General features: G+C 45.2%; 2 protein-coding genes across 3 annotated transcripts in view; one reads left to right on the top strand and one right to left on the bottom strand.

The window, feature by feature from the left end:
• Nucleotides 1-25,254, bottom strand: part of LOC148981390 (uncharacterized) — a 208,363-nt gene that overhangs the window by 55,289 nt on the left and 127,820 nt on the right. The gene's annotated exons all lie outside the window — the stretch shown is intronic.
• LOC148981391 (uncharacterized) lies at nt 19,804-22,588 on the top strand. Of its 2 annotated transcripts, XM_089130973.1 has the most exons (4): nt 19,804-20,366; nt 21,198-21,281; nt 21,407-21,567; nt 22,061-22,583. In XM_089130973.1, the coding sequence occupies exons 2-4, from the start codon at nt 21,198-21,200 to the stop codon at nt 22,356-22,358; spliced, it is 543 nt and encodes a 180-aa protein (XP_088987099.1). In that variant the 5' UTR covers nt 19,804-20,366; the 3' UTR covers nt 22,359-22,583. The 2 variants fall into 2 exon arrangements, with proteins under 2 accessions (XP_088987099.1, XP_088987098.1); XM_089130972.1 differs by lacking the exon at nt 19,804-20,366 and having other exon boundaries at nt 21,156-21,281; nt 22,061-22,588.

Here is a 25,254-nt window from a genome sequence, read left to right as displayed (position 1 = left end):
CCTCGGCGGCGAGCAGGCTGGGGCCGCTGAACCGACCGCTGGGTGGAGGCAGCAGCTGGCTGTCGGGGCAGGATGTGTTTTATCGCCTCCGTCTGCTTCTGAGCGGTCGAAAACTGCTGGGCAAAATCTTCGACCGCGCCGCCGAAGAGGCCAACCTGGGAGAGGGGGGCGTCGAGCAGACGAGTCCGCTCGGCGTCCCGCACGTCTGCCAGGTTGTGCCACAGATGACGCTCCTGGACCACACTGGTGGCCATCACCTGACCAAGGGAGCGAGCGCCCACTTTCGTTGCCCGGAGAGCGAGGTCGGTGGCAGCTCGCAGTTCATTAAAAGCCTCTTGGTCAGTCCCCCACTCGTGCATATCCCTGAGCAGCTTTGCTTGAAAAACTTGAGCAAGGTGCTTATGAGCAAGGTGCTCATAGCATGCAGGGCGGAGGCCAGTCCCGCCGCTCTATAGGATCGCGCCGCCATAGACGACGAGAACCTACAGGCTTTGGAAGGGTGCTTCAGAGTACCCCGAGAGGATGCGCTCTGCAGACACAGTTGCATCGCAACAGAGCGCTCCACTGGGGGAATCCCAGCGTACCCACGGGCAGCCACGCCGTCGAGGGGATGAAAAGGCGGGGGAAACTGACTAACGCTCTCGGGAGGTCAAAGGAGCCTTCCAAGTCCTCGTCAGTTCCCCATGCAGCTCGGGGAAAAAAGAATTGGGGTCGGCTGTGGCCGTGAGACAGCAGCCTAGCCCAAAAACCAATTATCCATCCGTGAGTGATCGGGGCAGGGCGGAGGGTTCCACTCCAGCGCGATGCTCACGGCGGCCCAAGATAGCATGGCCGTCATCTCGGGATCAGACACGGGCAATGCTGTCACTCCCGAGGGAGGCAACGCAGCCGCATCCTCACTTCCCGAGGAGTCTAGCCCACCTTGTGTAGCTGCGATCGACATCGCATCATCCTCTGGAGCACCGAACGAAACAGACGGTACCTGCGAAGAGGCAGATGCCTGATGTGATTCGGTGCTCGCTGGCTCCAACACTAGTGCGGTGGGTGTGGCCCGAGGAACCAGCGTTGGGGGTTTATTCCACACAGTCACCGTCAGATCACCCTGTCCGCGAGTCGAAGAGCTTCTAGAAGAAGAAGCAGAACGAGTAGCGGACACGGGAACTCTTGCTTTTGTCAGATCACTGAGTCTGGATCTAAGTGTTGCGATGTTCATATTCCCACAGAAGGAGCATGACTCATCCATAAACGCCGCTGCTGCATGCTGAATGCCCAGACACACAAAGCAGCGATCGTGACCATCAGAAGACGACATGAATCGACCGCACCCAGAAGAACACGGGCGAACCATCTTTAAAAAGACGTGCCACGTGCAGATCTTTCAATAGAGAGGAGGAAATTCACTCTTTCAGCGTTGAGGCGACCAGGGAGAAGCGCAAAGTCTGGCAGACCACTGCTCAGATCGCAGGCAATGCAGAATCTTGCTGGGTACCGCCGTCACACCAACACTGAAGAGGACGCTCGTCTCGAAGAGTTGTACTCAGTGAAAATGGCTTGTGGAGTGAAGAAGTCTCTTGGCTCCGAAGCGAAAACATACTGCGGTTGCCTTCACTTCCACCTTTTATACCCACGAGGTGGGGCGGAGATACGCTATGCAAATTCCGCAGACCCAAGGCATTTTCATGCCATTGGCTCATTTTTAAATACTCGAAGAGGATTGGCTTTCTATGCGAAACCCCAAGTGACTACGAAAGGAAACACCTTCTTGTTGCCAAATTGCCAAATAACATAGGCTACATTTAGTTTTACTCAAATTTAATTTTGACTTATTTGTGTCAAACCACTTTTTTATTTTTTACCGACTGGCTGTCGGTGAGCAGTTTGTGTTTATCTGATTTTGTCCAATCTATATCATTGAAGAGTTTTTTCTAGAATTTTCGAGAATTGAGGCAGTAGAGAGACAGGCGTGTAATTTGTGATGGTGTTTATCTCCAGTTTTGTACATAGGTAAAACTTTAAGTCACTTCACCATCACCTCTATCATAAGAACCTTCAGGGAGATAAACAGGTACAGTAGATCTACTTCAGACTGCTCTCTGTAACTTTGGAGAGCTGTATGTGCTGTTACAATACATACATGTACTGTTGCCCTATACTGCTGTAATAAAAAGAAATGCATCAAATTGCCTCACATACAGAGAGTTTTCTGAATGCTTCCATTTTGTAAAAAGAATGTGTTACAGTTACAGTAGTCAGTACTTCTATTTTTCTAGGACACAGAGATTAAAATTAAAGAAGCCTGCCAAATATTTTAGTTGAGCCGTGCCAGTGGGGAACAGGCATGCAGGTGGATTTTACCCCTCTGCCTGGATAGGGCCAATTTAGCCTGTGATCCTGACAAGATTATCTGGCCTGTCCTAGACCAAAGACAGGATGCTGGGGCAGATTATTTTTGTTTGTTTGTTTGTTTGTTTGTTTGTTTGTTTGTTTGATGTATTGTATTGTACAGTACATTAAGAAATAAAAAAATGTGCCAATGTATCCATTGGTTGTGTCTTTTGTGTTCATCATGTGAAAAGTACGGTGGCCGAGAGGTGCAAAACAAATCACAATTATGAAAACAAAAAAACAAGTCAGAAAACACAACGACAATTCAGAAAACAAAATAACAATTTAGAAAACACAACAACAAATCTGAAAACAAATTAACAAATCAGAAAACACAAAAACAAATCTGAAAACAAATTAACAAGTCAGAAAACACAACGACAAATCTGAAAACAAATTAACAAGTCAGAAAACACAACGACAAGTCAGACAAAACGGAAAAGGTAGGTATATGTGGCGAATGGAATACTGATCCCTGATTGGACGAGACATCTGTCAATCAAGACATACAGAAAGTACAGCAGACTGCGCCTGCGGCAGAAGAAAGATTGATTCGCATGTGTATGTGTAAATATTAGCTGTCTATTTAGCCGGCTAATTTAGTGATATTATGGAGAACAAAACTTTTCAAATTAAAATCTTCCTACCACTAATTAGTAAACGCAACTCCTTTAAGCTTGCGTTCGGTTATCCACTGGACCGCGCTGCCTAGTTCAAAGTAAACTAGTGAAACAACTGAAACCAGCGCTATTTTGTTCTCTATTTGTTCTTACTGACCGAGAAATCGCTTCAGATGATTCAGTGACAGAACGGTCCGAACGAATCCGAATCGTTTCCTACTGTTATGCACGCGCGTTTGGCCAATTCGTGAAAAGGAGATAGGAATCGAACCAACGAATGATTAATATCGCTGGTTCAGTCGACAGAAATACGGGACACACATATTAACTGCTGAAATATTGGGACTGAAAACGTTTTTCTCAGGTCAGTCGGAGCGCTCGTGGTACACACAGTGCGTATACAGCTGCACGCGCCACTGCGGCCACGCGCATATCAAACCAAATTTAGCCGCACCACCAGAAAATAGGAGGGGGAGGTTGGAGTGCTCTCGGGCCGCATGGAGATGATTGGCGGGCCGCACTTGGCCCGCGGGACACCAATTGAATAGCCCTAGCCTAGACGATACAGCTAATATTTACACATGCACACGCGAATCGATCTTTCTTCTGCCTGTATGTCTTGATTGACAGATGTCTCGTCCAATCAGCGATCAGTATTCCATTCGCCACATATACCTACCTTTTCCGTTTTGTCTGACTTGTCGTTGTGTTTTCTGACTTGTTAATTTGTTTTCAGATTTGTCGTTGTGTTTTCTGACTTGTTAATTTGTTTTCAGATTTGTTTTTGTGTTTTCTGGTTTGTTAATTTGTTTTCAGATTTGTTGTTGTGTTTTCTGAATTGTTATTTTGTTTTCTGAATTGTCGTTGTGTTTTCTGACTTGTTTTTTTGTTTTTATAATTGTGATTTGTTTTGCACCTCTCGGCCATAACTTACCAGTTTTGGAAATGTTGTTTTGAATTTATTGCACCAGTGCATTAGACTATGTTGTAGTGTGTGTGTTTTTGAGGGCTTGTGTGTGCTGTCTGAGGGCAAAGGTTGATCAGCAAGAGTGAATGGTTTTGAAAGTAAAGCATTTTTGACCTGAAAATAGGATGTTTGGGGAATTGGGTGACACTTCTCATTGGGAGAATGCGAGGTATAGTTTCAAGAAATGTGTTTAAGCAATCGAGAAAAACTGTAATATCATGACTTTTTGGACTAGCTTCCTTCAAAAATTCTATAAAGGGATTCCAACCCTTACGAAAAAGAAGTTTATTCAAGTGTGCCATTACTTCTTTTAAACTAAAAATAAGAAAGTATACTTTCAGTTTATTTTTCCTGTACTTCTCAGAAGTATACTATATGTACTTCTCTGAAATATACTTCAAATTACACTTAAAGATGAACTGAACTGAAAAATTTCGACGTTGAAAACGTGTTGTTTATGACAATTAAAAGTAAATTACACTAAACATTTTTTTTTAAATATATATTAATATAGCTTTTTTAAGCAACGCAAAATTGCGCTTGTTTGCACTGGCAGTTCCGATGACGTCACTGGCATGGTAGGACCCGCGGAGCGCCATAGACAACAGCTGTAGGTCCTGTATACACAGACGAAAATGAGCACTTTTAACGGCATGGATTACGCATTTGAGCCCGTGAGGGACAGGCCGGTAGTGTCTGACTACCACCACATGGAGGACGATCAGTTTCAGGCTTCACTTGCAGTACAGGATCGTTTGGGGGAAAGTGACTGTGGGCGCGAGCGCTGTGGAGCATAGACACTGCACGGAGACGATCTGTTGCAGAGAGGTCAACATGGACATTTATTGATCGGCGAAAAATGCATCACCATGCACCGTTCATTTCGGATGCTGTTCGGTGAGAGAAACGTGTTGAAGGAGGCTATGCTGTCTATGGATGTCCGAGCTGAGACGCTGGACCGCCCCATAAGTAACAGGGTATTTTACGAATAGGTGACGGCTGGGCTAACTTGTTATACTTTTCTCAGATTGTTTAGATTAACAGCGTACTGGCAGTTCACTCTATGGGCGAGGGTGCATTTATTTAGGAAGGAGAAAATCCCATCCTTTACAGTAAACTGTATCAGGGATCTTTTCCCCCTCACCCGAATATCAAGGATTCGAGTAACGTTAACGTGATGCATTGAACTTGTAACTTGTGTAAATAAAACATTTCATGCATTGTCAGACGTTTCATGTACTCATTGACGAAAGTACACATCTCTAAATAGTGTGTGGCTAAAAAATCTGTTTCCTCAGCCATGTCAGCTAGCCTCAGACTGTTTACAAGCTACGGCTGTTCTGCTGGTGCGGGTAGGCAACGGAGTGGCTTACCATGCCAGTGACGTAGTCGAACGTTGAAATCCAACATGGCGGCGCCCGTGTAACAAAAACAACACTTTTAATGTACCATTTTATCCCTTTTAACAAATTCTGCCATTTTAAAAATCGTACCAATGAGAATAAATAAAATACATCTGTTATATCACCTTTTCTCAAATTTCAGTTCAGTTCATCTTTAAGTGTACTTGACTTATACTGAGAGAAAAGCAAGTATATTTGTCCTGTTCTTGTACTCAATCTTTTGATCCAGAAATACTTAAAAATATAATTAAGTATTCGAAGTATACTTGTATAAGTATTACAGTAAAAAAGTAAACTACTAGTATACCCATAAATTCACTTGCAGTACACATGAGATACATAATTATGAACTAGTTGTGCACTTACTGTTACACTTATAGTACACTTAAACATATACTTTTATGTACTAAAAGTGGGCCAATTTAGTCCCAAGCGGTATTAAAATAGTACACTTACAAGTTTACTACTAGTACATAGTGACATTAGTATACTTACTACATAATGTATACTTAAAAATATACTTGAACATTACTTAAGTATACTACATAAAATGAACTTGCAATATACTTTTTTTCGTAAGGGAAACTTTGCTAAAATTTCTAGGTTTTTCCTTAACAATATGGGAGTTTTTCCAAAAGCCAAACAATAAATTTCTGTATTCTTTGTTTGTCCAAATACAAGCGTCAGGATTCCATCTTCACCACGATCATCATCACCGCCCACTCATTCCCTTTCACCCAATCAGACACTTCCCCGTTCATTATCCCCTGATTACTAATCACCATCACCTGTGTCCCACCATGGACTATAAAACATTCACTCTCACTGTCACTTGTCTGGTCTCGTCATTCCATGGCTCACAGACAGACTCCCCGATTACCTACCTGTTACAGGTAGCATTCTGTGGTGAGCAGGATGGCCGAGGGACGTGAGAGAAAGTCGCGAGGCCGGTGGTGCGATTGCTAATGAGCAGCACCTGCGAGGCACACCGGTCTCGCATCTCTCGAGCGGAGCCATAAAGGGGGAGCGACGGAGTGGATGAGAGAGGAACAGGCCTGCTTTTGTTTGTATTTTATATTTTATTTGGTAAGCCAGCAGTCGTCCGTGAGGGGCTGCTGGCCGGTATTTATGTTTTATTTTGGGTAGTCAGCAGTCGTCCGCGAGGGGCTGCTGGCAGGTAATTTGTTTCTTTATTTTATTTAAATAAAGTTTTATTTTATTATTATTATCCGGTTCCTGCCTCCTTCTTCCCTGAACTTTGTTACATTGGTGCCGAAACCCGGGAAGAGGGAGGAACGCGCTGTCCGAGGGTCCTCGCCGCTGTGGGGAATCCGCGGTGCCATCGAGCATGGTGCGCGAGTCGCCGCCGCCGCTCGCCGTGGGCCGGAGCCTGCTGCCGTCCGCCGCAGAAGGGGAGGAGCAGGGAGCGGGGGACTCGCGGCCATGGACGCTCGAGGCGGGGCGCTGGGATGAGTTGCCGGGGGGACGCCCGAGCTCGCCGCCGACCGCCTGGAAAATGGAGGGGCGGCTGCCGTTCGGGAGGGAGAGGAGGAGTCATCGCCGCTTGCCGTGGGCCGGAGCCTGCTGCCATCCGCCAGTGAAGGGGAGGAGCAGGGAGCGGGGGACTCTGCCCAAGGCACCCGAGGAGCCGTCGCCGTCCACCGGGGGCGGGGGAGCGTCGAGGCGTTCACCGAGGGCCATCCAGCGTCGCCGCCGGGCACCGCGGAGGAGATCGCCCAGCTGGTGAGGGACAAGATGGCAGTGGGAGCCGGACTATTTTTTTTTTTTTTTTCCTCTCTCCCCTCTCTCGTGTCCGTCGCTCCTCAGGCTTCCGTCTCCGTTTCCCTCGGCTCGTCGATCCATAGCCCCCAGGGATCGCCGCCGCCGGGGGGGAAGTAGGCACAGTCTCGGGTGTACCCCCCGGCCTGTGAGGGGTGATGGGGGTATGTGGTGAGCAGGACGGCCGAGGGACGTGAGAGAAAGTCGCGAGGCCGGTGGTGCGATTGCTAATGAGCAGCACCTGCGAGGCACACCGGTCTCGCATCTCTCACGAAGGAGCGGAGCCATAAAGGGGGAGCGACGGAGTGGATGATCGAGAGAGGAACAGGCCTGCTTTTGTTTGTATTTTATATTTTATTTTTTATATTTATTTTATATTATTATTTTATTTTAGGACATTAACTAATGCCGAGTTCAGACTGCATGATTTTCAAAGTAGTCGGGTCGCTGTTCTTTTCACACTGCATGACTATCTTGGCCAGCATTCAGTCACACTGAATCACTGTTCACACTGGACGATTGATCGGTGACAGAAGGTTTCACACTGCATGACTTTACCATAGGAAAAAACGCCGACAGACTCTGTCTAGCACGCTGGGCGCAAACTACTTTCCCAACAAACACACGTGAGATGTGAAAAGGAAACAATGCGACACCACACGTGCAAGACCGAAGTTCTCACGTGAGACTTTCTTTTTTTTTCTTCGACCCGGTTGTGGTACAGCTGGTGAAACGTCAAACAGACACGAGTGCTCCTGCCAAATTTTTACTAATTTTTCTTCCATTTATTGTGTCCAAATAGACAGAGAAGAAGCTTTTTTTCTGAAACAATGCCATATCATGTTGATATGTGATCTATAACTCCTCCCCGAACTCCCTGCTGCTCTGTATCTTGTATCTCACTGGCTGCCGGTGATCGCCGATGTAGTTTTCAGTCAAAACACTTTTCACACAGCAGGATTTTGAATCGTCGACAGGTCCAGATATTTAGCATGCCAAATATCTCACGGGCGTCGGCGACTCGTCTGTGATTCTCTCAGTTCGTGTCTTTGCTCATTCACACTGCGTGATTGTCACTCACGTGAACGAGCACCGATTTGCCTGTGATTTCGGGCATTTGTCGCGATTTCTCAACCTGTCGGCGAGCCAAAATAGTGGCTAAAATCATGCAGTCTGAACTCGGCATAAGCTTCATTCATGTTTCTATGTCATTGATTTCTCACCTGTTATCTCAGACTGCGATCCTTATGCTGGGCTTACACCAAAGGATTTTCACAGTCCCAGACTAAAGACTGGCAGTGTTTAGGAATCTCACTGGAATCTCGACGCGCTCCCGTCATCTCAATCTTTAAATGTGAGCTGATAATCTGCAGTCGACGACCTGATTTATGCCAGTCTTTTTCTAGTCTTTCATATCAAACATGTTTGATATTATCGTAAGTCCTAGCGTAGTCCTAGTGATGTAAAACAATCAACAACCAATAAAATGGAGGTTAGCGTGTCCGCCTCTCACACCAGAGACACAAGTTCGAGACCCACTCGGGAGCTGTCTCACAGGGAGCCAGCCGGCTGGATGTGATGGTGATTACACATTGTTTCCTGATATTGACTTTTTTCCTTACCAGAAAAGTTTTTATATCTACTAGGGCTGGGCGATATGGAGCAAAAAATTATAGCTCGATATATGATAGAAAGCAGAACGTGGGTAAATATATATAGCCGTATTTACCGCACTTAAGGCGCACCTTCAATGAATGACCTATTTTAGAACATTTTTCATATATAGGGCGCACTGGATTATAAGGCACATAAGATACTACAGTCACATGTTTGACTGGGTTTACGTTATGCATCCACTAGATGTGCTGGGAATGTAGCGAGTGCGCGGCGCCGGAGGTGAGGCGTTTATTAGTGTGAGCGCGCTCGGACGGGCACGTAACTTACATTTGCAACAGCTGGCTGTTTTTAATGAGACGACCCTGTTCCTGTGAACTGGGAGCGCTTAATGAACATTCTGCAACGCGCGAGCAGCGCCGGGGACAGTGTGTCTGTTCGTGTGTCTGTTAAGAGTGAGCGCTCGTGAGCGGGAGACACACATAACGTCTCAGGTTACGACTGTAACCTATGTTCCCTGAGAACAGGGAACGAGACAATACGTCGAATGATGCAATGGGGAACGCCTCAGGCGTGACAGGTGTCTGAAATCAAATATCAACTCACAGTAATCAGGTTGACCGGCGACAGCCCGTGCATCATCAGCTTGAATGATGAGCGCGTCCATCTGGATGTATAAGAAGGGTGCCTTGAAACCGTGACAACATCCTATCGTCTGAAGGGACTGTTGCAGGCAGGCCCCGAGGCATGGCAACGAGACGTATTGTCTCGTTTCCTGTTCTCAGGGAACATAGGTTACAGTCGTAACCTGAGACGTTCCCTTTCGAAGGGAACGAGACAATACGTCGAATGACGCAATGGGGAACGAAATACCCACTCCGCCATGCTGAGGGGAGTGCATGTCGAAAAGGCAGTGACAACTGTCAGAACCAGTAATTCCAAGGAACACTGAAACCACTCACCGTATGTTACATCGGGCTGTCAGTGACAGCACTCCCTACCACCCTAGCCCAAGCTAATGAACCAAGAAAAACCAGAACGTAATAACGTGGGTAAATCGGGGCCAGCTCAAAGGCTTTAGGACCACCACTTCAAAATAGAAGGGGTCCCTTCTAGGGAGTGTGGCTAGGGGGCCAAAGGGACCCCCACCATACGAAATGGATTTTAGAAAGTACACAAGACATCCCGTCATGTGATTTACCACAATAATAGGTGAAGTATGGGTTTGTGTACTTCACTCTGAATTCAGGAAGGCCGAACTTGAGGCCTGTAACCTGGCAGCCACAACAAGTGGGAACCCATAATCAGGAAGGCCTGACAAGGCCCAACACCCGATAGTCCCAATGCATGGGGAGCTCACATTCAGGAAGGCCGCTGAGGCCTGCAGCCTGACATGTGAAGACTCACCACTACAACTTAGCGACCACGAAAAGTGGGGGTTTCACATTCAGGAAGGCCTGGTGAAGCCTGCAACCTGACATGTGACAACTCATAACCAGGAAGGCCAATGAAGCCTGAAGCCTGGTGACCACAGAGTGGGAGCAAAGTGCTCAGGAAAGGTGGTGAGGCTGTAGTCTGGCTACCGCAGCATGTGGGAGCCCACATTCAGGAAGGCTGGTGAGGCCTGTAAACTGACTAACACAGTATGTGGGAACTCATAACCAGGAAGGCCCCTTTGAGGCCTGTAACCTAGCGACCACAATGTGTGGGAGCTCATAACCAGGAAGGCCTGGTGAGGCCTGTAACCTGGCAAACACAGAAAGTGGGAGCTCATAACCAGAAAGGCCTGGTGAGGCCTGTAACCTAGCGACCACAATGTGTGGGAGCTCATAACCAGGAAGGCCTGGTGAGGCCTGTAACCTGGCGACCACAGAAAGTGGGAGCTCATAACCAGGAAGGCCTGGTGAGGCCTGTAACCTGGCGACCACAATGTGTGGGAGCTCATAACCAGGAAGGCCTGGTGAGGCCTTTAACCTGGCGACCACAGTATGTGAGAGCTCGTATCCTGGTGACCACAGTATGTGGGAGCTCATAACCAGGAAGGCCTGGTGAAGCCTGTAACCCAGCGACCACAGCATGTGGGAGCTCATAACCAGGAAGGCCTGGTGAGGCCTGTAACCTGGCGACCACAATATGTGGGAGCTCATAACCAGGAAGGCCGAGGTGTGTAGATCGTGGAACAAACCAGTGTCAGCTAGAATTTTGACACACCAGACCACGACTTATTCCAATATTGCTGGGTCTAGGAGGCAGGGTTATGGGGCGATGCCGAGGATGGAGGAAGTTTTGGCGAGCCATCTTTCTCCTGAGACGGCATCGTCTTTTAAAACACCGGCGTTGCCCACCAAGCCACTCAGAAATACTTCGGTTTTGGTGGGCAAAGCTTATTCAGCGGCGGGACAGGCAGCATCTTGCTTGCATACGATGGCCATTCTCCAGGCGTATCAAGCAGATCTGCTGAAGGATATGAGCGAGGGGGAGGTCGTCAGCACTGACGTGATTAAAGAGCTGCGTCAGGCGGCAGATATTTCTCTCCGTACCACCAAGGAGACGGCCAGATCAGTCGGCCGGTCTATGGCAGCCCTGGTGGCCACGGAGAGGCATTTGTGGCTAAATTTGTCTAATATGAAGGAGAGAGATAAAGCTTTTCTCCTGGATGCGCCGCTGTCGACCGAAGGTCTTTTTGGTGGTTCTGTGAACGCAGTAATTGAAAGATTCCAAGAAGGAAGAAAGCAGGCAGCGGCGCTCCAGAAATGTCTCCCCCTCCATACTCATTCTTCTGGGGCTGCTGGGCGAGAGCAGCCCCGCCCGTCGGGTTCCACGCATAGGGCGCAGCAGAAGAAGAGCGTCGCGTCTCGGGCTCCTCCCCAGCAAAACTGGGCCGAGACGCGGCGTTCTCAGGCGAGGTCTTCCCGGGACAGAACCGATCTGAGGACGGTTATTGTCGCCAGGAAGGCCTCGTCGAAGAAGCCCTGACGCCACTGGTGTCAGGCTACTGAGGGTGGTCCCCACCGTGAGACAGAGGTGTTCGCCGCTGAATCCGGCGCCCGCTCTCTCTCGGTGCCCTCAGGGGTCCGTTCTGCCAACCCTGCCTGTAATGGGGGGCGCAGACGGTCCCAGCGAGCGATTTCCCGAGGGACGCTCGTTTGCTTCGAGGAGCGATACAGAACGGTCGTTAAACCCTGCCTGTGGGCGGTCACAGGGCGCTGTTTCTGTTTTAAAAACTACTCCAGAGGCCAGTCTCGAGAGACTGGTACCCTTAGTAGAATTTCTGGTAGAATGGGGAAGTCTTCCAAATATATCTCATTGGGTCCTGCAGACTATCGAACGTGGGTACGCGATCCAGTTCAGGTCGCGTCCACCTCGTTTTCGGGGGGTTTTGCCCACAGTGGTGACCCCCGAGCAGGCTCTGGTTATGGAACAAGAGGTGAAAGCTCTGTTACTGAAGGGGGCGATAGAACGAGTTCTTCCTCCCGACAGAGAGCTGGGGTATTACAGCCGATACTTCATTGTTCCAATGAAGGATGGGGGGCTGCGTCCGATTTTAGACCTGCGCCTCTTAAATCGGTCAGTAGGGAAGCTCAAGTTCAAAATGCTAACTCTCAAGCAGATCGTGTCACAGATCAGGTCCGAGGACTGGTTTGTCACGATAGACCTAAAAGACGCGTACTTCCATATCTCCATCCTTCCGCAACATCGGAAGTTCCTGAGGTTCGCTTTTGGGGGCGAAGCGTACCAATATCGGGTCCTTCCATTCGGCCTAGCGTTATCTCCTCGAACCTTCACGAAATGCATGGAAGCGGCCTTGGCTCCGCTGCGTCTCCAGGGCATTCGCATTTTAAATTACATCGACGATTGGTTGATTCGGGCTCAATCGGAGCATCAGGCGATTCGGCATCGAGATGCCGTCCTCGCCCACATCAGAAGGTTGGGGTTGAGACTCAACGCCAAGAAGAGTGTGCTTTCGCCAGTTCAGCGGACCACTTTTCTAGGCGTGGTATGGGATTCGACGACGATGCAGGCACGTCTGTCGCCGGCTCGTATAGCCTCGATTATCTCAACTGTCAAGCAAGTGAAGCTAGGCCAGTCACTCACTGTAAAGGAATTCCAGAGAATTCTGGGTCTGATGGCAGCAGCATCCAACGTGTTACCGTGCGGCCTGCTGTACATGAGACCACTACAGTGGTGGCTCAGGACCAAGGGGTTCTCCCCGAGGGGAAACCCGCTCCGCAAGATCAAGGTCACGCGACGTGGTCTCCGTGCCCTGGCTATGTGGAAAGAGCCTTGGTTCCTGTCCCTGGGACCTGCGCTGGGAGCCCCGTGTCGCCGGGTAACGGTGACGACGGATGCCTCTCTCACGGGTTGGGGAGCGATCATGAGTGGTCGCTCGGCCCGCGGGCTGTGGCAAGACCATCATCTCCGATGGCATATAAATTGTCTAGAGATGATGGCGGTGTTTCAGGCTCTGAAACACTTTCTCCCAGACCTCAGAGATCATCATGTTCTTGTCCGGTCAGACAACATGTCTGTGGTCTCTTACATAAACCACCAGGGGGGTCTGCGCTCACGTCCATTGTACAAGCTGGCGCGCCAGATCCTGTTGTGGTCCCAGGGGAAACTTCGGTCACTGAGAGCGATTTATATCCCAGGATACTTAAATCGGGGAGCGGACATCCTGTCGAGGCAGGGGCCGAGGCCTGGGGAGTGGAGACTTCACCCCGAGGTGGTGGAGCTCCTTTGGAGGCACTTCGGTCGGGCCGAAGTGGACCTCTTTGCATCCAGGGAGAATTCACACTGCCCGCTGTGGTTTTCCCTGAGTCCTCCAGCTCCATTGGGGCTGGATGCGTTGGTACAGGAGTGGCCGAGGGCACCCCTGCACGCATTTCCCACGATTGCTCTGCTCCCAGGGGTTCTGGAAAGGATTCGCCAGGAGGGGGTCAGTGTACTTCTGGTGGCCCCCCACTGGCCAACCAGGGTATGGTTTGCGGACCTGATTTCCCTTCTCGAGGGTCCTCCTCTGGAGATTCCGGTCAGGAGGGACCTTCTGTCTCAAGCAGACGGGGGGATACTCCACCCCCGTCCGGAACTGTGGAGGTTGTGGGCTTGGCCTCTGAGGGGGCCCAGCTCATAGATTCAGGTCTCTCGACTGAGGTCGTGGAGACCATCCTCCAGTCCAGAGCCCCATCCACAAGGAAGTTGTATGCCTTGAGGTGGAAACTTTTCACCTCTTGGTGTGGAGAGCGACAGTTGGATCCAGTTAACCCCCTGAGCCCGACGGCGTCGTCGACGATGCCACACGTCACCTCCGATAAATGTTTACATAACTCGATGACAGATTTATCGATTTTCTTACCGTTTTTTCCAGCAGAAAGCTAACGAGCTAGCCATCACGGGGGTGTCTTTCGGGTCTTTCTAGCCTTTACAGAAGGTTTTCTATCCAGCCTGGAACTTGTGCATCCTTTCAGAGGTTTTCAGCAATAAATCCAAACGCTTTATGTCAAACTTTGATAATCTTGAAGCCCATAATTCATAAATATTCGGTCATTTTTGCCGCTAGCTTGATGCTAGCGGACATCCTGGATATCACGTGATGTTTTCACGTGATGGTTTTTGACCAATTACAGGCTGATCCGTTGTAAACATTGGTGTGCGTCATTACGCATGAACCAAGCGCTGATATAGTGTAGAGAGATAGAGAGACTCACGGAGACGCGCGATTCACAGAGAAACACAGCGAAATGGACGTAAATAAAGCGCTGGTCTATTTTGGTGCATTGCAGGATGAAGGATTTTCAGGAGAACAGAGCTTTTTGACAGATGAGGAACTAGATTACCAGGATAGACCCAGCTGAAGTGCCATTTATTTATTTACTGTAAAAAAGTATTATAGTAGTATAAATGTATTATAAAAGAATAAAAAGAACATAATAAATAAAAGAATAAATAAAATAGAAATGCAAAACCTGTGATGTGGCCCTCTGTGTGATTGCTGATAGGAACTGTTTTGAGGCTTGGCACCAGTGAATTTCATGAGGCCCCAAACGCCTGGACTTCTTTTGGAAAAATGTCAATATTTTTTGTTCTGTACAAGTTATAATGTTTATTCCTGTGCTCCAGGACTCCAAAGACATGAACAAACTATTTTCCAGAGGAAAATTGCTTAGCTTTTATTTATTTGTGTGTGATTTCAATAAATAATTGAGTGATTCCATTTCCGATTTATTTTTTCATTTGTCTTTATGGTCCCATAACTTATTTTACATTCAGGTGACATCAATGTAACACAAATATGCTGAAAGTTCAATTTGTCCTGAAAAAAAAGAGGTGTGTCAATTGTCTGTGCACCAAAGGGTTGATATTTTACAAGCTTTTTTAGTAAATGACACCAGACGGAAAATTTATTGTAAAAATACCCTTAGGTCTCAGAGGGTTAACTGCCCGTTGTCGGCAGTGCTGGAATTCCTTCAGGAACGCTTCTCCACAGGGTTATCGTACTCCACACTAAAGGTGTACGTGGCGGCCCTATCCGCTTACCATGTTCCTTTGAGTGGAGCTTCTCTTGGGAGACATACCCTGGTAACCCGTTTCCTTCGTGGTATCCTGAGGCTGAGGCCGGTAGTGCGTACGAGGGTACCGACCTGGGATCTAGCGGTTGTGTTGGAGGGGCTCTGTTTAGCCCCTTTCGAGCCCATTGATGAGGTGCCTGAGAAGTTTGTTACTCTCAAAACCATCTTTCTCCTAGCCATCTCTTCCCTAAAGAGGATTGGAGATATTCAGGTGCTGTCGGTTTCCCCCTCGTGCTTGGAATTTGCTCCCGGTATGGCGAAGGCTTTCATCCTCCCTAGACCGGGGTATGTTCCGAAGGTTCCAACTACGGTTGTCAAACCTATAGTGCTACAGGCCTTCTGTCCTCCTCCGTTTCGGACACCAGACCAGGAGAAACTAAATCTGCTCTGCCCGGTGAGGGCCTTAGACGCGTATGTCCACAGAGCTGCCCTGTGGAGGAAATCAGAACAATTATTTGTCTGCTTTGGGCCTCCTAAGGCCCCGGTGAGCGTGCCCAGACTCCTTGCCCTGCCGGCCCCGCCTCTGCGCCTCGCTCTGCCGGCCCCGCCTTTGCGCCTCGCTCTGCCGGCCCCGCCTCTGCGCCTCGCTCTCATCTCTGGGTGGTGAACCTGTACCCGTTCACCACCCAGAGGCTCCTCCCGTGAATTTCCCCAAGTATTTTTTTGGGGGGGGGGCAGTAGGTACTCTGTGGGGGCCATGGAGGTGATCCTGACATGGACCTCTGAGTCTGTGAGGGCCATGGAGGCGAGGCTGTCATGGACCTTGCCTGTGTCTGCTCCGCCCTCGTCTCTGTCTGAGTCTGCTCCGCCAAGGTCTGCTCCGCCCTGGCCTCTGCCTCGTCCTGCTCCGCCCTGGCCTCTGCCTCGTCCTGCTCCGCCCTGGCCTCTGCCTCGTCCTGCTCCGCCCTGGCCTCTGCCTCGTCCTGCTCCGCCCTGGCCTCCGCCTCGTCCTGCTCCGCCTTGGTCTCCGGCCCAGTCTGGTATGCCCATGCTCTGCGGCCCAGGCCCGCCTTGGCTACCTCCTGGTCCTGTTCCCCTGCACGGGCCTGGCCCTCCGTCCCTCCCCCAAGACTGTCTCCGCTTCACCGCCCTCCTGAACTTTTTGTTGTTTGTATGGGCGTCGGGAGCCGCCCATAGGGGGGAGGCTATGTCACGAAGTGGTTTTGTGTGTTTTCGTTATTAGTTATTGCCCGTCTATTATTTATCCCAGGTGTTTCTCATTTCTCACGCCCCCTTGTTATCTTGTCTAGCTCGTTTGTCCTTGATTATTTAAGCCCTGTTATTCTGCCCTGTCTTTGTTGGTTGTTTGAATTTATGTGTGTTACGTTGGTGCTTTCATGATTCTCGAGTCCTGCTTCTAGTCTTGTGTCTTGTTTCTAGTTTGTTAATAAAGCTACACTGCGTTTGGACCCAGCCTCAGCTCTGTTTCTCCGCACAACGTCGCACAATGCAGGCAAGCCCCAATGGAGTATGAGCCAGAGCCCACCACAACAACAGAGCCAAAGTATGGGCTCAATAAAGAAGGCACAGATGTACTTTAATGGGACAGAAATAATATAGTGGCGTCAGCATATAAAGCTAATTTTTAAAGATCAAAAATAAAACAAAGACTTTGGTTATTGGGTTTATAGGTTAAGATTAAAAAAAAGAAGAAAAAAAGAGGGGCGTTGAAAAGCATGGCCATTCAGCCACCTGACTAAATTGGAACTCCTGTCGTTGTATAGTAATTTGTATTTATGAATGATTATTCAGTCTTTCTTGCATTTTTACATTTTATTGATATTATGTTATATAGGCTAAGTGATTCAATCATTACAAATATGAATATGTCTCATTAAAATTTCGTTGCTTTTACACCCACACTAACTCACTGCCTGGTAAGGACATGTTTAGACAAATTACTTTGTCACTCCACATTTCATGCCTATTACATCAAACCACCCTCAGAAATCTATTTTAGCTTAGTATAACCCCTATAATATCGAGGCAGATGTTTGTAAGTGGGAAGTACTAGAATAAATAAACAGTGGGGGTTAGCTGCGGGGGCACCTACGTGCAGAATTATGCAATATTCCCAGTTTGCAGGAACATTTATCACAAATGGAGACAGTAGACATGACATGAGCTAATAGAGCAGCATTGCAAGTGGCAGGACAACCTAAAGGAGAGACTGTGTCCCAGAAAAACTGCAGAAAGAAAACCTCAACAAAGCCCCTCCGGATGCGGTTAGACAGATGGAGCAGGATAATGTGACTAATGAAAACATGGTTATGGGAACCGTAGCTGTTGGTAGACAAATGTATTTTTTATTGCAGATATTGCATAGTAGTTTCAAAAGTATAGGGACATTTCACTGTTTGTATGAATTCAGCATTACATGGTCACGTTTTTACAGTAATTTGTACTGTAAACTTTCATTACAGCAGTGAGTGATTGAATCACTCAACCAACCAAAAGGTAAAATAAATAAATAAAAAACTGAGTAATCCAGTAACAAATACCCACTACTGTGTGTTGCTCAGAGACACCATGCCTGGTTGATTATGCTTTGGATTTGTTTGGAACTATTTTTGTTTACAAACCCTCTTAGCGTTAATGTCTTGCTTATTGAATTGTTGGATAAAATTATAATTTTACTTTCCCAATTCAGTTGAAGACAGAGCATTTACTTTACAGAATATATTATAGTTTTTAGAGCTTTGTTGGCTCAACATTTTTGCTGACAAACGCAATTTTTGTGGTGGAAAAAGAAATTACCTAAAAGTTGTGTTTTTAATCCTATGGAAATATGATTAAATTCAACCCCAAGAGTTTCTCCAAACTTCAGTGTGACAATTACACTGCCCAGTGAATATAATGACAAACTGCATGCTTCTTGCTCTTTACCCGGTGCACCCACAATATAAATAGAGGATTTGGCAAGTATACACAAATTGGCAAGTATAAAACTTCTTCTCTTGCCAAAAATATCCCATGTGTGGATCACAACACTACAGCTTATTGAAAACAAAATAGGCAGATGGTTAGTCTGGTGTGGAATTACAATTACTATTTATTTAGAAATCAAATCCAAATGAGTGTGTACAGTAAAACAAATTTTTTGACATATGTTTAATAGACTGTAATTTCCAATGATACAATGAAACAGCTTCGGATGTGTTTGGCTCCACAGCCTCCACTAATCTTTGCAATATTCTAAAAATACAGTCAAGTGTGTCTATTCTCTTCTGTTCTCTAAAAGTCTTTCTGGGAGAGCTGAGATTGACTAAAGTTACACATTTTTCAGTCCTCATTTTAAAGAATTACAAATATATTGCCTTGTTTTAAAATATTATTTATTAACAATATTAATCGTAATTATTATAATCACAACCTTGTCTGATTACTGGTACATATTTTCCTATATTAAGCATTTATTACAGGGTTTTTCTGCTACATATTTTCTAAACTTTGCCTCTTTTTTAAAAACTTTAAACACAGATCCAAGAATTGCACACACAAAATGCTAAATGCCTCACATCTCTTACAAAATGAAGCACCGCATTCAAAATATCACAATCACATCTCAAAAGAAAACATTTGTCATTTGTTGCAAACACCTTAATATTATACTTTTGGATCTATCAGATACCCTACCATAAGAACTCTTCTTTCATGAGCTCCTGTACATTTCTGGACAAGATTGAAAGTAATTGGCAGAGAGATGTTGAAAATTTAAAGGTAAACTCGAAAGCAAGATTGAAACCAAACTATTTATTTTTTACTGTAAGCATTTGTGGTCGTGAATACACATTTACCTATTTATAGGCCTATTCTAAAGCCATGATTGGTTGGTGTTAAGTAAAGCAATGAGTGTTTGCACATGTGAGAGGGTAGTGTGCGACACTGATGAATTAGTGTGGCATTTTTATAGGTTGTGTTTGAAGAAGGAAATCAAGATACTTACTGTTAGATTTTTGTGTATTACATAGAGAACTGTGTGTTGTGGTTTGCAAAAAGTGTTTTATGAAATTGAAAGCAGAGCCGAAGGCAGAGAATTGATTTATGGTTTTGTAGATTTGGTGTGTGGTTCTGGTGTTTGATTGTCAGGTTTCAGAAATTGTGTGACAAGTAAGGATTTTGTGTGTGTTGATTTTTTTTTTTTTTTTTTTTTTACATTATTTCTGTAAAGAGCTTTTACATAGTTTATTTGCTCTGAGAACATGGACGTGACTATTGTCAAGGATCTGAGGAACACTCACTCCCTCTGCTGGTGAAGGGAAGATGTCCTGGGATGTTTAACGGCTCCACACCAGCTGTTTTTATAGCACAATTTTTTTCCAAAGTAACTCTGACACTCCTTGCAATGCAATATCCATGTTATTTGTGAGATCTACATATCCAAGCTAAAAATATCAATTCATGGTCTTATTTCTGTGTTGGCAGGTCAATGCTGATCCATTTAAATTCATGCAGTCTGAGTCTGCCACAACTGTCTTTAGACTCCCCTAGTTTTCACAACACATATTCAGCGCAATGTAATTCTGCTGCAGTAAAGGGCATCAGAGTGCAAATGTCATAAGTGTGATTTTATTGAAACCCACCCCTCATGCACACATAAATACACAGGGGGGCATTGAAAGGTCAGCCTTAGTCAGACGGGCCCTGTCATTGATCGCTGAGTCTAATAAAAGAAATGGGCCCCCGCCACCGTCTTAACTAACTGTCTGAAGCTTGACAACCAACAGCTCAACACCTAGTTTATAAGAACAAGGTGACAGACGTGCGGTTGAAGGCTCGGTTATGTGCAAAAGAGTGAAAAGACAGCTACAGTTACTGACAGATTTCTATCAAGCACCTTTATAGATATTTGATAACACATGGGACTCTGGTGAAGGTTGATGATGATGTCACGGAAATGGAGGATGCTGATTGGAGAGACAGGGATCCAGGGGAATCTATAAAATAGTTATTAAAGGGATCGAAGCAAGAGGGGGAGAGAAGAGTCAATATTGAACCTTCATCTTCTCGGTGAATCCTGCTGTTGAGAAAGGTGAGGAAATGTAGGGATGTGTTTGTCCACCTGGATCGGTTTAGGATGAGGAAACGGCATCATCACCTCATGATTTATATGCTAGTGCCTATTTGGTGCATTGTACTTAACTTTTAACTTTGGATTTTTTTTCTTGATCTTAATGTTTTTTTTCTTGTCTAATGTTTTAATGTTTTTTTCTTGTCTAATGTTTTAATCTTGTCTGAAGCTTGGTCTCCACTTAACACTAATAGTTGATCTTCTGTATAGTTTAGTGTCATAAGTCTTTTTGCATAATAATTGGTACATGATTATAAATGATAGATTTAGGATGTTTTAAATATGTCTAGTTATAACAGAAATACTCTTTTGCTTCTTTCTGTTTTGCATGCAGCAAATTTTAGCAGTTCAATAAATTGTAATCATATCTTTGCCGAACATTTTAATTCTTAATCACAGACTTTGTAACTCTTTTTTTAACAAATCAATTTATTAACAGACTATTCCGATTCAACTTTTTTTTTTGGTCGGGCACTTAGTTTAGGTGATTAGTTACCACATTATCCTTATCCAGGATCAGTGAATAATGCATTGATGACTGGGATAATTTGCCTGCTATGAGAGTTGGTCCTCACAAGGGGACTCTCCTTGGGGACATGGTGCCCCCGTGGTCAGAAATAGCTACATTATTTCCATCTCTTTGACCTTTTCTAAGGGGACATCAGTGGTGAACATGTGCCACAGTCTGGCAGGACCATTCCAGTGAATCCAAAGTCAAATCCTAATCAAAGATCTCCTATTAGTCGGATTATGTTTACTCACAGTTATGCTAGTTCTGTGTCCATCTTTCAGATGCAGATTTGGATGTGGCTGATTCTGTCTGCTGTGTTCACGGTCACCTTGTCTTACTGCAGTGGCTTGAGTCTTCAACAGAAGGTAAAAGAGACCAGCTGAGAATGATGGTTTCCGTAAGTCCTGATGAAACTTTCAAATGTGTCACTGGTAGGAATTAATCAAAGTGATGATTTTATTCTTTTTTGGGGGGTTGGTTTTGACCTTAGAATCCAACTAAACTCGTGGCCAGAGAGACTGATGTTGCTGATCAAGGTCAATTTGAGAACGGAACAAAAGTGCAAGGAGTTCACGAGAAGACCCCGGGCTTCGGAACACCCCTTGACCCCCTTTCCAGGAGTTTCATGAAAACAAAGAAAGATAAAAAGAGGTACTATCCAAAAGGGATTTCATGCTTTCCTCTGCAAGAGTGAGTGGTTGAAAATAACATGGAGAAAAGATCAACTTCCGGTCAATCAGCTGACCGATCTTACTGTTGTGGAGAAAGCGTTTCCTCGCAACTTCTGTCATCCTCCATTAATAGAGTTATCACTATGGGGATTTTAGACGAGACAGCAGAGACAACTGCTTTGGTCTATGAATAAAACAATGGATCAGTTTAATGTGATCTAATTATCACCAGGGTACATATCATCTACAAATGTAACAGGGCTCTAGTTCCTTGGAAACAATGGAAACATGTTCTTGTTTCCTGAGCTACAGTACAACAGAATACAACAGTTATTACAACTGCAAGGCATATTGGCACTGAGTGACCTTAAATAATAATGTTAATTAAAAATGTCAAATATGTAATCGTATCAAAGTTTTTAATATATCATTTTGGTTTATACAACTTCTCAAATTTCATTTCATTCCTCTAGGCAAAGCAAAACTCCTCAAAAATGGCTTGGACAAACAGGTGCTGTAGAGAAGATGATGTCTGGAGAGAGCAGCACTTTTACAGTTATCAGGCCAGAAGACAAAGGCTCTATTGACAAGGCTCAGCTTGGAGAAAGCAGTCCAGTGCAGCCACCAAGGACCAAACCCAACGGCGTTTCGACATCTGACAGAAATCCCACTGACCATGCCAGAATAAGAGGTTCAAATAAAAGAGGCCAGTCAGGAGGATTTGGTCTCCCAATTGATCGCATAGGTCTGGGACGTCATGGAAGAAGCTAGAACAATACAATCTCAGTGTTTTCAAGAAGTGTCTTTTTTTCTGCAAACGTCTATGTGATGTGTAGGCCATTTCTAAATTGTCTAAATGTGGATCTGGTCAAAATAACCTGATATTATTATTGTTCGTGAGGAACAGTAAATGCTGAAAATGAAATAAAAAAAAAACATTTACTTCATATGCATCCTTGTTATTTTTATGTTATTTTTATGTATCTTTCTTTTGTCAATCATCACCACACACCAATGGACTATGTGCACGTTAGCATATGCTAGTTCCGGCTGCGAAACCGATATGGGGTGTCTAGTTTCCGGTAGCCTGATGGACGACGTAGAGGATGTATGTTTCTCCAGATGTCTTGAACATTTGCCGAATATTACAGTCGATTATGTTCATCGACTGGCTAATGATTTTCCTCCAGCTCCCCAGAGCAAGAGAGAAGGGGTTTAAATATTACATTTCTCAGTATTTGCATCATTTTGAAGGGAACGTTAAGTCACAACAACATCCATGCTCAGACTGATCTCATGAAATTGCGTATGTATGACACGTATCACGTATTTTTGGCATGCTATCAACACGCATAATCTCTTTTCAGCGTGTTTATGAATACCGTTGACTTAACGTTATTATTATATATATATATATATATATATATATATACATACACAGTGTATATATATATATATATATATATAGCATATGACCTACCTCAACCCCAACCTACCCGTCACTCCTACCATCCTAGGAAAAAATAAATATCGCTCCCCAGATGTAGATCTACATTTTGTTTTGTTTCGCTCGGACATTTGACGGCGTGTACATACGCGGTACAAGTGGAATCACTCGGACATTAATGTTGCCATGCTACGTGCTCAAGCTATGCGATTTGGTAACTGTTATCTCTCTATACATTATAAAATGCGAAATCATGCGTTAGAAAGTGCATTTTCCAGAACAGTTTGTGTTGGCCATTGTTTTGTTTATGATGTTCAGAGGCTATGTTGTTGACAACCACTATCGTCATATAGATCAGTGTTGACAACCACTATACATGTCATACAGGGAGTAAAGGTATCCGACGTTGGTTCGTTCGTTATCAAGTTAGGCTGTTTAACACATATTAGGCTGTTCACACATATTTCTAAACAGGTCTCCCTTTCAAAATAGGTTCTAAACCCAGGGGCTTCTCCTGGTTAAAGGGTATAATATAATAAATAATTAGTAGCCTAAAAACTTCCTTCTAGTTGTCATGGATACGCAACGCTCCACTCTGTGAAGCGACTGCTTGGGTGCGGTGACAAAATGTGAAATATCGTTTACTTTTCACAATGCAGCAGCGCCTGGCTCCACCCAAATATGAGTGAAAACTGTGTTGGTTGACTTGACAATGAACAAACGAACATAGTTTTAGACAAATATATTTAGATAGCTAAGCTTTAGATAGCCGGTCCACTGATGTAGAATGTAAACAACGGCAACCGGAACCGAAGTACCCAACATCCGCCCTCAAGGCGGAAGTTAGCATTTTTCTCGTGCACATAGTCAATTAGAAATTTGTGTAACGGTCACCAGGTGGAGTGCCCTTGAGAGTCACCAGAGGGCACTCCACACCAGATGTTCATGTTTCACTCACAACTACATTTCCCAGAACTCTCTGCCCGGACTCATCATCACTGATCACATTCACCTGTACCTCATTCACTGATTGCATTCACCTGTGTCTCATCCTGTTAGTGTGTCTATATATACCTTGTGTTCACATTCAGTGTTCGCGAAGTCTTGTTGTACTGTGTGTCTGCGTTCTGAGCGGTTTCCGTGTTTGTTTTTCTGGTTTTTGATTTTTGGATTGTTCTTGGATTTTGATTATTGCTGCCTGCCCTGACCTCTGCCTGTTTTTTGGATTCCCACTGTGTGTTCTCCATTGCCCTGTCTGCTGATTCTTGACCCTGCCTGTATGACTATTCTTAATAAAGCTGCATTTGGATCTACATCTACAAGCCTCAGAGCAGTTCATAACAATTAGCTTAATTTGTGATCATGTCACAACAAGTCTGGGGTAAGAATGTAAAATGTCACATGAGGTGTATTTTTGATTATGAATGTCAAATTGTATTATGGGGGCTCGTTTATAAAATGTTGCTCAGAAACCATCCTATATATTTGATCTTATGATCATTTCTCAAATGTGCGTATGTGTGATTCAGAGATATGACTATGAATATACATGTGTGCAAAAAAAGGGCATACACCTTTCTTCCAGATGTGAAATCTATAAAATGTTCTAGAAACTGTGCACAGCTGAATGTTTTTTGTGTGTGTGTGTGTGTGTGTGTGTGTGTGTGTGTGTGTGTGTGTGTTTAGAAATAAACATTGGCGTGTATTTTAGTGTACACACGTTCTAAGTTCACATCTGTGCATATGCACGTTTTATAGGCTAAATTATTATCTCTATGGCTCTATGAAGGCCCCAGATTCTGTTTAAAAAAAAGAAATATATAATAGCTGGAAGCACAAAGACTGCAGGGCAGTGCAAACATTTGCCACGTGATATGGGTCTCATCAAATAATAACACGGTTATACATAACAATTAAATATTTCTATATTTGTTTTTAATGTTTTTATTTTTATTTTATTACTTAAAACACTTTTGTTGACCATTTCAAATACAGTGGCAGTAGAGGATGCCACAAAGGTCCTCTTGTTAGACCACCAAATTGTGCACATCAGCTCTAGATCATGCTGGCAAAATGTTATTTACAGAATCGTGGTTTATTAAACCATGTAGCGTTTGACTGGTATGGTACGTTATGACGTCACGATCATGGCTACATTTTGTGTGCAAAAAGTCTAAACTGGAGAATTAATACAAATCATTCTGATCAAACATGAATTTA

This window comes from Pimephales promelas, chromosome 5, assembly GCF_988280905.1.
Source record: "Pimephales promelas chromosome 5, fPimPro1.hap1.1, whole genome shotgun sequence".
Lineage (NCBI taxonomy): Eukaryota > Metazoa > Chordata > Actinopteri > Cypriniformes > Leuciscidae > Pimephales > Pimephales promelas.
The sequence above is the reverse complement of the archived record's forward strand: the minus strand, read 5'-3'. Positions and strand labels throughout refer to the sequence as shown.

Bases quoted from the DNA above. Each gene is read 5' to 3' on its own strand.
- LOC148981391 (XM_089130972.1), top strand. From the start codon at position 21,156: ATGTTTACTCACAGTTATGCTAGTTCTGTGTCCATCTTTCAGATGCAG. The intron at 21,282-21,406 runs GTAAAAGAGACC...TTTTGACCTTAG, and splicing joins GCTTGAGTCTTCAACAGAAG to AATCCAACTAAACTCGTGGC. The intron at 21,568-22,060 runs GTACTATCCAAA...TCATTCCTCTAG, and splicing joins ACAAAGAAAGATAAAAAGAG to GCAAAGCAAAACTCCTCAAA.